The following is a 15,779-nucleotide window of genomic DNA, read 5'->3' as shown; positions in this document are numbered from 1 at the left end:
TCTTCTCTCTCTCACACACACACACGCACCTTCGCATCCACGCATACACATGCATACCCAACAATGATCTAAAAAACAGGTGCAGACATACAATGTACATATCAACATACATTCCAACTCATAATAAATCGTTATCCTACATAGCAATTATACTTCGATTTCATTGATTTTAAAAACAACCTGTTTACATTAGTTATAGCACATAGAAATTAAATCGAATAACAACTACGCCACAGAATAGCTTATTCCACTCAAGAATAAAAACAATTATGACGAGCGTTTGAATTAAGTTTCAGTTATTAAAAAACGAAAAAGTTGTATCTTGTCCGTCACAATGTAGAACACACAACATAGACGAATAATGAATTTTATTTTATTTTTTTAATAGCATGCAACTTAGATGTGCACCTTCGATCCAATACATATGACATCAAACAAAAACGTATAATCATTTTTCTTTTGGACAAGTCAAACTTTTATTTTCACTGCTTTATTGTGCACAACACATATGCAGAATATTGTAATATAGCTTACATAATGAGGAATACATGTACGAAAAGAAATATCGATAGGCATTTTGCCACTGCATTCTTTAAGAAAAAATAAATTGAAGTAAATTCCATCACTAGTCTGAATAGAAGAGAAATGTTGAAATTTTCGGTATAAAATTTAAGAGTTAATCCATCTAAGCGAATGATAAAAGGTCATGTTGGAGATGTTAAAAAATAAAATAATTATATCGACGTATACTGAGAACGGAGAAGCAAATTTTTTAAATGTTTTTAGGACAGCGGAATGATTGAAGTTATGAAAGTTAAGGAGATCGCAGGTATGATTTTAAAAAGGTGTCGTTTTACAGAATAACAATACGCATATGAAAATGGATATATTTTCTGGAAAATTAATCAGCAAGAAGATAAGAACTTAAGGATTCAATTTTTACTCTAAAAAAGGTTAAGCATTTCCACAATTGTATATAATAAGCATATTTTTAAGAATTATTTGGGCGGAATCGTGACGACAAAACGTGATATAATGTGAGTGGTCTTGGTAAACGCATCTTTAAAAACTAACTAAATAAATAAATGGTCTGAATGACTAGTCAAATGAGATAATGTAGCCAGGATATTTTAGTCAGACATGACTGTGTTGTAATCAAATACGATTAGAAAATAGTCAAATATTTACATACCGTGATAGTTGCCCTGCAGCTAACTCTGTTATCTTATTTATTTTTAAGAGACAACTTTCTTCAAATATTGCTAACTTAATTGCTGATTTAAAAACCAAACAAGGGTTGTGATTTTTCAACCACCAGACTTATGGGGAGAAAATGGGACTGTTTGCGACTATTTGCACGTCCCCTTGGAAAATTGTATTTTACCTATCTTTAATGTCACTGTCACATTTTCTTAAATTAACACAGAACGCAACGAAATTATTACATAATATATTGTATTTTGTTTATAATACATTTCCTATTTACATTGTTTTATTTACACAGTGAGTGTGAATAATAAAGAGACAACACGCAAAATATAGTTCACACGGTATCAGTAAACAAATAAACTTTGAAAACGCACATTCATAAACGGCCACAAATTGAGTTCAAAGCACCCTTCATAATTTTAATTTCTCCTAATTTTGACTGTCGCTCACAAACTTCCAAGTTATTGCTCTTCGTGATGCTGAATTCAAATTAGATTGTTCTGTCATATTCTAACAACCTCCAGAGATTTTTTTTCCACCGCCATGTTGGCTCAATTGATTGAGCACCCGCCTCCCCATGCTCATGGACGGACGGTCTTAGGCTCAATCCCTGGCAGGCACAATACCCTGGGAACGATTTTTTTTACTGGGGGTGCTGAAGTTAATTTGAAAAGCCCCCCCCCCCCAAAAAAAAAATCCACTACAAAATGAAGGTCTTTTTGGTTACACTTCTCCATTTTCCACACCTTTCAGAAATCCAGGCCAGGGGTGCTGAGAGTAATACAAGCAGCACCCCAATCCCAGGACCATGCTGGCATGCATGTTCATAAAGTCAGAACAGAGAGTCCTGCCATGGACCTAATTTGGTCTTAGATGTGCTCAGTATTTTAGATTGGAAAAGGCAAAAATATATAATTATATAATACATGGCAAGCCTGGTGAAGAGCCAAGAGTATTATTGATTATTTTTCCCTGACTGGCATAAAATTAATCATAAAGTGTAAATTAAAGTACCAATATTCATCCTACATCCATATGAAAATGATATTCATTTGGCATGAAAATAGAAATGGGTTACAGTGGATTTTGAGTTCGTTTATTTCTTTCACATGAATTCTCCAGAGAACAACATCATTCCGTTTAAAATGGTGATTATTATAAGCATAAGCTATATGTAGCTCATAATTCATTGTCAAAAACCTTATCTCAGCTGAAATATAAAAAAAATAAAATAAAACGAAACTGCATCCGCTTTCACTACCAGCTCCAAAATAATACTCGACTAAATTAACGCAATTTTAACATTTCCATCCCCGGAAAACTCCTTAAAACAGTTTGAATTAATAATTTTTATGCTTTTTCTTTTAAACTCTTAATATTCATGTCCATGCAAATAAATATATCTTAAGTTTATTTAAAGAGGTGATAAAAGGGCAAGAATCGAAGTTAAGTAAGATGAAAAATCATTTTGCTATTTCAAGTAGGGAGATACAGGAGTGAACGCAGATGCCGTGCCTTGATCAGCCGAGGAAACAGAGAGGTGATGGAGCGGTGGTTGACACAACGAAATCTGAGAATTCTCCGTCATCATCCCGCTATGATGCGACGTCGATGACATGGGCGATGACGAAACATGAGAGAAATTTGATGGAGATGCAGCATCGATTGATGATCGCGGTGACGATAAACGAGGCATCATCCCCGTAGTCATTGACGTCGAAGGTGGAGAAGCAAATGGCGATATCGCGATCATTGATGAGGTGGATGAAGACGAGGATGGCGACGATGACGAAAGGGGACTGATGGGTGTGTGAGGAGAATGAGAGAGTGAAGCGGGAGATGGAGGTAGGAGATTTGATGTCGATGATGACGGTAGTTTTTGATCGATACCTTCTTTATCACGTCGCTCACGTGCTCGCCGATTTTGAAACCAAATCTTGACCTGGATAATGAAAACAACAAGGTAACAAAAGTATGATTATTCGTTCAAAGCATTTTCCTTTTTATTTAGACCCCTTTGCAAACACTCGAATGAGGAAATTCGAATAACACACGAAATAAGAAATTCCTATTTTTTGTAAAACAAACAAAAAGTTATAATATATTTCATGTTGTGATCTTGCGATGTCGAAATGAGTGTTATAATAGAAAAAAAAATCGGTATATATTTTCATAAAATACGTGGAATTAGGGGAAAAGAGCAACAATGATTTCCCTGTTCATTTGTCGATCAATAAGAAACACTGGGTTGATAAATCCATTTTTTGAAGTCACTTATCTCTACTTTCTCTTTATCTGTCGATAAAGGCACTTAACCGATACATTTTCGTCATCCCAATGAAAGAAAAATGTGAACAAAACATCTTGTTGCGTCACTCGATATTTCGTTTGTGAGAATTGTACATTGCAATAGTTTTAGGTGAGGGTATTTCAGTAGCCTTACATGTTTTATTTTCCATGAATAGTTTTCATTAAAGTCATTGTACATAAAGGTTTCGTTTGCATCTGTTTAAACTGCGGCGCTAGCAGAGTGGAAATATGATGAATGCTTTAAATGAAACAATTTCACAACGATTATCGGAAATCAATGCTAAAGGCAAGAAAATGTCATCAACCTCGCATTTGCTTGTCAATGAGAACTTTGAATATGTGATGGGAAGAATCAATGCGTTAAAACTCGAAGGATCATTATCAGATTTTCGAAAATCTATAGGTAAACTCATTCCTGTCACTTAAAAAAGTTTGAAATTGACTTAGGTACCGCAAGATGGCGCAATTTCAAAATTAGAATCTCTTCATTGATCTTGATGAATATTCTATCACGTTTGCAATCAAATTAGTGAATTAATGATAAAATGATTCACTTTGTTCAATTAAATCTATTAAAGATTAAAGGTTTAAAACCGGAGCGGCAAGCGTACAAAAAAAATTGGCGGGAATTGTTATTATTATTATCTTTATCATCCTCCTCCTCCTCATTATCATCATCATCATTATTTTTTATTATTATTATCATTATTATTATAATTATCATTATTATTATTATTATTATTATTATTATTATAAGGCTGTTTATTATAATCATTTACTACTAGTAGTAGTAGTTTTATTGAAGATATCCATGTTGGGCTCAGTTGAGCGTCATCATTTTTCTAAACCAGACCAAATTCAATGGAGTAATCAAACTGAATATCCATAGTTCAGAGGTGAACAACTGATTAATCAATCGCAACTCTGACAGGAAATAAAAGTGGACATTGCCAAACAGCACGATATCTCGACTAGTAATTGGAACGATAACATTACTTCTTGATCACTGTGTGTTAATCACGAGATATATGTGATGAATAATAAAAGGGGCAGTAGGAAAGAAGTTAATAAACATTGCTGTGTTTTAATTAGACGAATGTGCTCGTCCGATCACCGCTGTGACGAGGTGTTATCGTTATTGGATAATTAAGCGACGCAAGCTAATGAGGGCCAGGCAGTAGATAACATGGTGGCCTTTTGACGTCTGAACTAATCTTATGTTGATTCAAATGGTTCGAGTAAGAAAATAAACGTACAGGAGAAAATGATTTCAAATGGCTAACAGTCTTAGAACATGTAGAAAGGAAGAGACATAGAGAATAGATGAGAGAGAGGGAAGGAGAACGATTAATAAATGAGTAAGAAATTGAATTAACTTTTCGAATGAAGATTGGCAGTGCTCTACAGCGCCGAAGGGGCCGCCGGAGTCAGAATGGATAATATTGATTTCGAATTTTCAGCGGGTAAATTGCATTGCAGTGGCTCGTAATGAAACGTGTAATTTTCATATCTATTCTAAAATCAATATCAGAACAACCTTATCATGAAATCCGTTGCATAAACGCACCTGTCAGGCACGTATACCTTTCTATCCATTTCCAGTAAAAACATGTAATGATTAAAAGAATAAGATGAATAATTTCAAATGGAATGGTGAAGGAACATCTTCTATGAGAAATAAATAAATAAAAAAACACCTGTGATATCGTTCTCTTATATCAAATTTACTAAATGAAATTACAAAAAAGATTGACATTTATCATCATAAAATATCTAATTATAACCGGTGTAGAAAAAAAAAAGATAATCATTGATTATTTTCATTCCTCAAATTATGTACAAATCTTTCTAATTGATTTTTCTTGATAGATTTTAATACTGTTTGTTTTATAGGCGTTTATATCTATGTATATATATGAATATATATATATATATATAAATGTATATACATATATATATATATATATATATATATATATATATATATATATATATATATTGGCGAAGAAGCTCAAAAAGCATTGAAGCTAGAGACGTAGCCTGTATTTCTTCAACTTTTATTAGTACAAGCTTTCGGCCATTTAGTTAGGCCTTCTTCAGGTATCTTCAAGTTTTACTGTAAGTGCTTAACCAGGTGGGTGATGTGTGGGTTTGTGTGTGGGTTAGAAGGCCTAACTAAATCGCCGAAAGCTTGTACTAATACAAGTTGAAGAAATACAGGCTACGTCTCTAGCTTCAATGCTTTTTGAGCTTCTTCGCCAATATATTACTCACTGAAGCACCCACGCAATGTTTAGGTCCTTGCTCATCACAATTATATATATATATATGTATATATATATATATATGTGTGTGTATGTATATATATATATATATATAGTGGCGGATATCCTACTTCATTTTATTAACACATTACCATGATTGCCATGGTTACTGTTCTTCCGTGCGCTAGGCAACATCATATTACATCATAGATACAGTTGAATTCAATTATCATTTTTTGTTCAATTCAATTTTTTATTTAAAAATACTTAGTAAAAGAAAATTCAAATCATAAAACTATAAAGTTATACATTTCAGTGAAATTGGACGAAGAATGCTACATGACTGTATAAGCAAATATTTTCCCTGGCATTCTGAAATATTGAGGCGTTTTGGTAATCAAGTTGATAAAAACCATGCAATGTTCATAATCTATTTCCGGACACACCATGTCTGGCAATAAATCTGGGTTAATACCAAGACAAGGGTTTTTGATGAGCTTCATGTCACTTTACTTCCTCTTCTACATGACAGTTTCAAGAAATGGGTTTATTGGCTGTCAAAAAACGTGAAGAAAAACTGATAAACAAACAATTTCAGACAATTTTTGTACGAGTTTTGTCAAGCTTTTCATAAGTCTTGGTCTACATTAAGATAAAAATGAAGTACTGACCGATATCACTCGGGTATTTACTCAGTCTTCGTCACTTTCTCAGTCATATTTAAGCTTTATGTTATTTGTAACTGTTTCCAATGTACGATAAAAGAGAAGGGAGCAGCAAATCCCAGAAAAAGTTTATTTTTACTATTTTGTTTTCGATTGGATTGATTACCATATTTGCTGGCAAACAATGGAACTATAATGAACGACTAAAATAAAATTTAGTTCAAATATAAATCGTTCTCCGTGTTTTACAATCAAAAGATGATAGCGTGTTTTTTTATAAGTTTAATCCGTTTTACATTCGAAGACATAACAAAGTACTTTTTTCCCTGGATAGGCAATACTATAGCATCCATGATGAAACCTCTCCCAGAAAAAAAAAAACAGTTTAAAACTTTTACTTTTTACTTGGGTGATTATGTCACTTTATATAGATAATGAAACTTTAATCTACAGCCGTTCTATTGAATATGTATCAGAAAAGAAACTTTCTAGGAATAATTTCATTGACCGTTTCTTCGATTTAAGAATAAAACTAAATGAGTCACAGTATTGTTACATCTCACTATGAAAGATATTCAGTGTTTCTCATGTGGATACGAGTGAGTTTACTTATGACCAAAAAGCCACAGGTAATTTTTTTATATATACTTTTTGGTTTCTTGAAGAATGGATGACGTTTGTGGTCTTAATGATTCTACCTACTATCATAGGAAACAATAGGTTTTCTCTGTAAGATTCATCGTTAACTAATCTCAATAGATTAATTTTAATGTATCTGTCTGTCTGTTGAGGGATATATACATGAACCAATACAGAAAGACAAAAATTATTTATATATATTTCGATCGCGTGTAATCAGCCTTAATAGTGAATCGATGTTTGTTACAAATGTTTTGTTGTCAACTAGTCTTTGTTTCCATTTTCTTTCAAATGATTTTCAAAATCATATATACATTTTATTCATCTCTCCATGTAAACATCGTTTAGCAATTGTTTTAGTTGGGTTAATAAAGTGACCGTATAATGTTGAGTTTGTTGAAGTTTTATTTTCTTTGAAGTCAAACTTTTGGATGCAGTAAAGCTTTTAAACTCATTGACTCCTGAATTCTTTGGATTCATGTATGATTTCTCCAAGGGTTCCAGAAGTCAGCGGGATAATGAATAGTTCCGATGAAACATAAATTGAACACTAATTAGTTAGTGTGAAAGACTTCAATTTAATCATGAAAATGATAAAGAGATATGGCCATCAATGACGACGGGATCGACGACAGCTAGTATATTCACTGAAGATATAACATTGTGGTTCAACTTAAAACGAGTGTCGATTATGATAAAATAAAAATTGAACAGGAAAATGATTTAGATGTATAAATCTAATAGACTAACCCGATTCTCGGAGAGGTTAAGGGCAGCTGACAGTTCAGCAACATCAATACTGCTCAGATAGTGTGTACAGCGAAATTTCTGTTCCAGCGTAGCTACTTGTGTTGGTGAGAAAGGTACGCGAGGGTTACGGCCCAGTTTACGTTTCTTCGCACCGTCCTTTCTCTTTGTACCTGCAACAGTTCAAAAGAAAAGGAATCGAACATAATTATATTGGTATAGCTTCAGTTTTGCAGAGTGTCACGATGAATTCGTAAGTTACGCGTTTTAAAATGTCATGAATAGGTATTGGTTAGTAGATAATCTTCATGTTATGGTTACTTTTTTTATCGTCAAATATGCCTAACACTATTTTTGTTTAACTTGTTATGTAGGAAAAGCTCATAAAACGACAGTACAACCACCCCCCCAAAAAAAAAAATGATTATGAATCTACAAGATGAAGCAGATAAATATTAATTTAACAAAAATGCATTTTCTTTCATGCATATTTTTAATTAGGCAAGTACAATTTGTATTCTAAAAGATTTTTTTAAATCATTTATCTGTGGAAAATGCGCTGTACAAATCTCGTGTATTATTATCATATAGATGTTATGCTATCAAATTATACTAATAGCCATAATGAAAAAAATAATAATGTCCAATGATAAATGTTGCACCTACAGTGTGATCGAGTCATTCGTTTTTACGCGCACTTTGTTTGTAGAAATATTTCGGCTTCCATGGTTATTGGTCATGTTGGTAGGGTACTTGACTTATTTAGTACAATCAGCCAACAACATCAAAAGAGGTGTATAATAAGTTCATAATACATATACAAACGTATTGATAAATTCTAAATTTATATCAAGTAAACTATCATTGTTTTTTTTTTCAAGTGCAGATCTAAATACACAAATACAAACAAACATCTTTGTTATAAATCAGGAAACGGTACTTTGCACCATTAATCTCAGCAATCCTCATCATTCCTGTCAGAGCCAATAGAGACGTCAATCCAATTTGAAAAGTTGACCGAAGCTATGATAATGATCACAACTTTAGGGGCAATTTAGTTGATTGTTAGTGTAACAAGTGATAAGAGAAAACAAACCAGACACGCTGTCCCAATTAATGAATGCACGCGTGCACATACGACAAACATGGATTATTATACGAGTGGTTGAGGAGGCGCCCCGCCTTGTCTACTGGCTTGGTCTACGTACGATGAAAGGAGAGTTAGGAGACATCACGTAAATAAACTACCCCACGCCAGCAGCGATATGTTTGGGTTGTCAAGGGACGCTTTTTCCTTTTTCTAAAGTAGGAAACAAATGATCTTATAAAGACTCTGAAAACAATCACCTCATTTTTTCTTAATAATTTATCAAAGTATATTTAATAGCCTGAGCTTCATGCATGATTAATAAAGGCCACTACCTCACCTGATAGTCCTGATTGACCTGTATGTTAACAACGAACTTATTAAAATTATAGCTGGTTTTGCTTGTCAGGATTATTAAGATGATCATTATAAATAATTGTGAATTTTTGGAATAATCTACCAGTTTTGCAATTAATATCACTCACTATATGCAAATGATGCAAACATTCCATCTGTCATCATGCTTTAAAACACTTTAAAAATGTTTCAAAGTTAAGATGTGTCGGCCTAGATCATGCAGTTAGCATTGGATACTTTATGGTTTTAAGGTTTGGTAAGAGTTTTCTTAAGTAAAATACAGACATATAACATTATACTCCAAACACATATGTGATAATGATGTTCATAATTAAAATTAAAGATTCAATTGTACCTGGACTTTACGTTCAAAACAATTAAATTTTAGTGATAAAAGTTTTCTACATTTTCATATATCTAAAGGTATGTTGGGACCATTAATTATGAAGCAAAATCATTTCGAATTGAGATGCATTTTTTATATCAAATGTATTTCTAATTATCCGTAGACATATCGTGCCAATGAAGCTTCTATTATAGTATTATGAATGTATGAATAATCTTGGAGCCTACATCATTGTGATATTTATGTTTAATGTAAGTTATACAGCAATGGGTTATGGATGTATATAAAGATTTTATAAACAAATCCCTCTCAAGTATAGTTTTCAATTTTTGAAATCAAAATTCCCATAATTGTTTTATTATTTATGTTCTGAATTTCTGAAAAATTATCAAATTCTATTTAACGGACCTACGTACTCGCAAACAAAGGTTGGCATTCGATCATTTTCGAGAGAAATGAAACGCCAGACATTTTTTTTCAAAACATAGTTCAGCCATAGACATGATGGATGAGCAATGATTCTTCTGTTATCATAACCAAACATTAACTTTTCCCTTTTTTCAGAAGAACTTATGCTATTTACGTTCGGTTGTTGGTTCTTCCACATGAATTCCTTTCAAAAGACATTTGACATAGGTCGTCTAACAGCAAGCTTGACGACCCAATGTAGTTTATTTGAAGCATAGAATAGCCTGTCCATACCCAACAAAAGCCAGTTGCTTTAAATCAAGGACATTTTTGTCATGCAAATCAATTAAATGAGCAGAGTTACAATGATATCGCAATAGTACCATTTGCAGTTTCAAAGCATAGGCTATATTATGTATGCAGTATATAGGATTATGCCACATACTACGATATGATTCGATTTGAAATTTGTTTGTTCTTTGTTCTTCTGGTTTTAGACAGATTGTTTGATGATTTGAGAAGAGAAATGATATTGTAATATTCGTAATTTTGACACTTATGGTCATTTTCGTTCAAAATAACAATATCCAAAGAATTAAGCATATCTGTTTTTGTTACTACAGGATATACAAACAAACAATTTAATCGAAGATTGTGTTTGTACTTATTTAAGTACTCAAGATGATTGATAGACTGGATTATATCAAACATAATGCATGTAGATAGTGATGTAGACTTGTCGTTGCACGAGCGATTTTAAACATATACATCAAAGTATATATAACAAAATTATTTCATCTACATTTTGTCAGCTATTTGATTTCGTAACAATTATTGTTCTATTATAAAGAAGGTATTGTTATTATTGTTGTTGTTATTTTATCTTGCAAATATAAATATAGCTCAAAGAAAACAGAGTCATGATAGTTGCATATTTCAATTTTACATACATTTATTTACACTGTAATTTGTAAAATAATGCCATAAACTTGCTTCTCATCAAAATCAATTAGTAGAAGCTCGTCAGTAAACTTCTTACTTTCTTTTCATCCTTGCCGATGTGACGAAAAGAGACGAATGGTTAACATCAAATTAATCAATGGACACAGATATTTTAAAAGCCTAGTGTGAAGTATGCAACGTTATAACTTAGTACTTTGTGAAATCTTTAAAAAATGTTTTTAAGCATGATTAATTAAAAGTCAATGGAAATGTCAAATGAAGTCTAATAAAGATGAAATGTTTACAGCGGGTATAAAATGTGGCCCGAAGAAAGTAATTTGATGGTTCTTATAAATAAAGCAACTTAAAATCTATAGAAATTCTTCTTTTATCAGAAACAATAATTGAAATGCAACTTTTGCTATTAAAATCATTAAAAAAAACTCACGTTGATAAAACACATCTTTTGAAGTTGGAACATGTTAAAGTAGTTTCTTGGTTATCGACTAATAACATAATTACAAATCAACTTTGTGATATCCATTATTATTTTTTATTATTATTTAAATAATTATTGATCTTCACATCAGCCAGCAATATCTGCATGTCTTAAAAATAGAACATGTACCGTATTTAATATTTACTTTATACTTTTCGAAAATTGTTCTTCATAAAAATAGAATTGGATCAGGATACATGTAGTTTTGATATGGAATAATGATAATGACTTTACGCGAGTGGCGTATTGGACTCTTAGACAAAAAACAGGTATAGGAACTAAATTCCTTTAGTCCCGTATTTGGAGCCCCTCGAGAAAAAGGGTTCCCAAAAAGGTTCTTTACGTGCTCAAGAATTTTAAACGACTCTAAAAAAGAGCATGAAACATTATCAAAAGTGGTTGTTTAAGGTAATTTCGAACCTTTTGGGGAGCCTCTAAACATGCTAAAGGTTCCAAATAAGGGACAAACATCGAACCCTCTTAAGGGTGCTGGGTTGTATTGATATACCGAATGATTACATGCTTTAAATTACGAAAAAAAACATAAGAGATTGAAAAATAAATCTAAAGCATTTCATATTCAAATTGCTCACGTATACAATGGTAAATATTCATACTCAAATTTTGTTAATGATATTAGTATTTTGAACGGTTATACGGTTGCTGAATGTTTTATTTAAACATTTAACATCCGCATTGAATATTGCCATAATTAGGAATTATTTATATAATTTTGCAATTGTTTTTTTTTTCTTGTTAATTCTAAATGCGTGTTGTCTCAATAAAAACTCTGTCGCTTTTGCCTATCACTAGAACATGTAGGATTTGACATTTCAAGATTACTTAATATTGGGTTTTGATTAATCTTATCAATACATTGGTCAGTTTGGTCATCCATTTAATATTGTAATTGTCATTTTTTTTCAATAAACCACCATTTGCTCCCATGCTTGTAGTATATAAAATAGAAAATAAATACATTTAACATAAGCGATGAGAATACCTACTGAGTAATTAACGTAATCATATTTATTTTATTGCACTGGGCAATTCTCAAAATTATCAATACTGGGTATTCTTAAATTCTTAAATAAGTCTTAAATTCTTACATAAGTTAAATAAATCTTTGGTCTACATACACGTTCACAAGTTCTCTTAAAGACATATACCATGTACATGATGTATGTAATTCATCATAAATTAAACACCATGTATTGGAAACAAATACCGATAGATGTATATCGTGAAAAATGTGGTAGACAAGTGTACTTCAAGTAACATTTCATATGATGAGGACTTGTAAAACAGTCAAGGAATCTAAAAAGAATGTCTAGAAATTAAACTAAATGATGTATTACCAATTAAAGAGTTTATTAAAAGAATAATATTCTCATGAATATATGAAAAACAGGATGTAGAAAACGTTGACAAGACTGACAGAACACCTGAAAAGAGTTATTTGTTGAAGTATTGATATCATAGCACCCTCATTTTTAATCAACATGGTTTAGGTATAATATTTCATGACTGAATTTAGAAATTAACAAACATAAATGGTGGCTTATGATGATGTTATAGATTAATACACAAGTTTTCCGATAAACCATGTTTACTGCATGTATTTACATGACTGCGTCGACAGATCTTAATATAGGTATAAACTTGGAATAAATAAATCAAATGTCGCACACGTTAAAGGCCAATAATCCCCTCTTTAAAAGTGTATAAATAATGTAAATTTTGAATTGGTATATGCTATTGCAATCATTTTTTTTACAATGCGAATATGTGCATAGGGTTAGTCAGTTAGTTCAATCCCAATAAATAACCCAATCCATTCCACGCAAACTTCTTTTTGAAATAATTATTATTCTCCTTTAAATATACATTGTAAAATGATAACAATGATACTCACGTGGAAGTCTCGGTGGTTTATATCTTGTACATTGAAGCCATGAAAACCTTGTCATTGGGTTATCTGAAGAATCATTATCTGTCTTTGAGTCTTGACAACCTCCTTCATCATCATCAATCAGTTTGGGTGACGTCGCTTCTTGACTATCATCAATGCATTCTCGTGGTGAATGGAAACGTTTCTCTTGAAAAGAGACTCCATTTTTGTTGTGTAATGTTAGTTTATGCTTGGCTCTGATACTTTCTAGACGGCTCGACGAATCCCCGTCCTTCTTACCCAAGATACCTTCTATGCTGAAGTCGGTAACACCGGGTCTTTTATCGCCAAGGCTGCCCGGAGAGACAGCACCACTGCTAGGTAATGGTCTCAAACCTTGCGCCACGCGTAGGTTCTCCATGCTGAACGAGGCAGCAGCAGCGATCGTTGCCGCTGATCCTCCGGGGAAAGTCGTAAGCTGGCCCATTGTAGTCGAGGATAGAGCTCCAAACGGTGGCTGCATTCTTAGCCCGACTAAAGAAAAGCCCGAATAGTTGGAGAGTGGCGCCGGGAAGACCCCGGCGGCGTAGAACCCCTGCTGGAGTGAATAAGCCGAGTTTAAGAGAGCCATCCTGAACAATAAATCGACTCGCTAATCCTGACTTTTTACTTTCGCTAGTTAGGAGAGATAGGATATATAAGAGACCATATATTCTCTCAGCATTGAGTGAAGACGATGAACTCCAAGTTAAAAATGATCATCAGACATAAAGGAGAGCAATATAAACCCTCATTGACTTTTTAGATATACCCCAAGAAAAACCAGTGAAAAGTGGTAAATACGTCAGTGACAGCGACCCTACGACTTTCTTTATAAAAACCTTCCTCTCAACTTTGTCGAATGAAAAAAACAATATTTGTAACGAGATGGGCAGACGTTTTGAAGAGAAAGCAGCGATAGGTGGTGTCTATTCACAAATTCATTCCCACTTTGTTGGTATCAAAGTAGAAAGATTCAATTCGCAAACAAGTTTCTCTCATAATACCACCTTCCATCTACAATGAACACCACACATAAAACGGCACCAACCTGTACTGCACATGCGCGCAGATCGTGCTTTAATTGGCTTGACCTTCGAGGGGTCATAGAATGATGACGTCACCTTAGCGGTGGAGTCAACTTCTCTTGTTACTTCTGGTTGAGTTTCGATGGCGTGAAGTATTTATAGTTATCTTGACTTGGTGCCCTTTTAGCGCCTGATTAGGCAAAGGGTATATTGGGAGAATGGACTAGATTATTGCTGACATCGTGGTGGGGTTAATGGGTGGATAGAAGAGGCGCCAATACTGGAGAATGTGATGAATAATAGACCGTGATGGTGGTGGTGAAAATTATCAATAAAATTCTGATTTACAACGGAAATAAATAAATGGAAATTTTATTTTAGATAAAAGAAAACTTACTGAATTACAGCTTAGACGTAAACAGAGGTATTTTATAATTTTTTATATTCATCCTATAAAGTAAGCAAATAGTGTTTTAAAATGACATGTAACTATGTATTTAATAATGATATTAATCGACAATATTTCTTTTCGAGAAAACAAAAATTGTTATAGTTTACGAAGCATCCATTGTTCCAGATTCTTTCTCTTTTTTTTTCAAGCACAGTGGGAGCATCTGTGATTAATCTTGTAATAAAAAGTTAAAATGTAAGAAAGAGAGAGTTCACGATGTTGATGCCGATCCGTCGAATGCGAATGCATCTCATCGCATGCGCCTTTGTGTGTATACCCTCAACTGCATCGACACTAACATTGTGTATATTATTTGAAAATGTTGATTTGAATTAACCGACAGTACTAAAACCTTATTGAATTTTGATTTGTGTGGATATTGATAAATAAAGAGCTGCTGTTCAAAGTGGGGCTGTTCTCTATTTCATAATGTTAATATTAATCAATTGAACCACTCCCATCTCTCTTCCTATGTCTTCCTCACACCCCCTATCTTTTCCATACGTATTCTTTCTCATTCCCTTTTTTTTTCTTCAAGAGTTGATTTTACAAGGGAGTTGCTCCATGATTTTACCATCAGACTCATTCGCAGACTAACTACCAATCATTGATATATGAGCTGCGATATGAGGAAGTATCATGATTGCCGTTCTGACGATGCCTAATATTTCATCATGGATTAATTTGGTGATTGAGCTACGGGAATTGACAAGTTTCTTTGGTAATAGCTCTTGCTATTTGCGTCAAAGCCTGCCATCCTATACGAACAACTTGAGGAACATTGGGACACATCACCCCATAGAGAAGGTCTGAACCGTACAAGGCGTACGCCACAATCCCAAGTTCCTAATCCACAACTCGAAATCGTAAACCTATCATTAAGCACCATTTTCCAAT

General features: G+C 33.1%; 1 protein-coding gene across 1 annotated transcript; it reads right to left on the bottom strand.

Annotated features, from left to right (window-relative positions):
- Positions 1-448: 448 nt before the first annotated feature.
- Positions 449-14,587, bottom strand: LOC129265108 (homeobox protein MSX-1-like). The gene is made up of 3 exons (XM_054903100.2): positions 13,389-14,587; positions 7,838-8,007; positions 449-3,151 (listed from the first exon to the last, which is right to left on the bottom strand). Exons 1-3 carry the CDS (start codon positions 13,993-13,995, stop codon positions 2,681-2,683), a joined length of 1,248 nt encoding a protein of 415 aa, XP_054759075.2. The 5' UTR covers positions 13,996-14,587; the 3' UTR covers positions 449-2,680.
- Positions 14,588-15,779: the final 1,192 nt, after the last annotated feature.

The sequence above is a fragment of the Lytechinus pictus genome, chromosome 7 (genome assembly GCF_037042905.1).
Source record: "Lytechinus pictus isolate F3 Inbred chromosome 7, Lp3.0, whole genome shotgun sequence".
In the NCBI taxonomy this organism is placed as follows: Eukaryota; Metazoa; Echinodermata; class Echinoidea; order Temnopleuroida; family Toxopneustidae; genus Lytechinus; species Lytechinus pictus.
The sequence above is the reverse complement of the archived record's forward strand: the minus strand, read 5'-3'. Positions and strand labels throughout refer to the sequence as shown.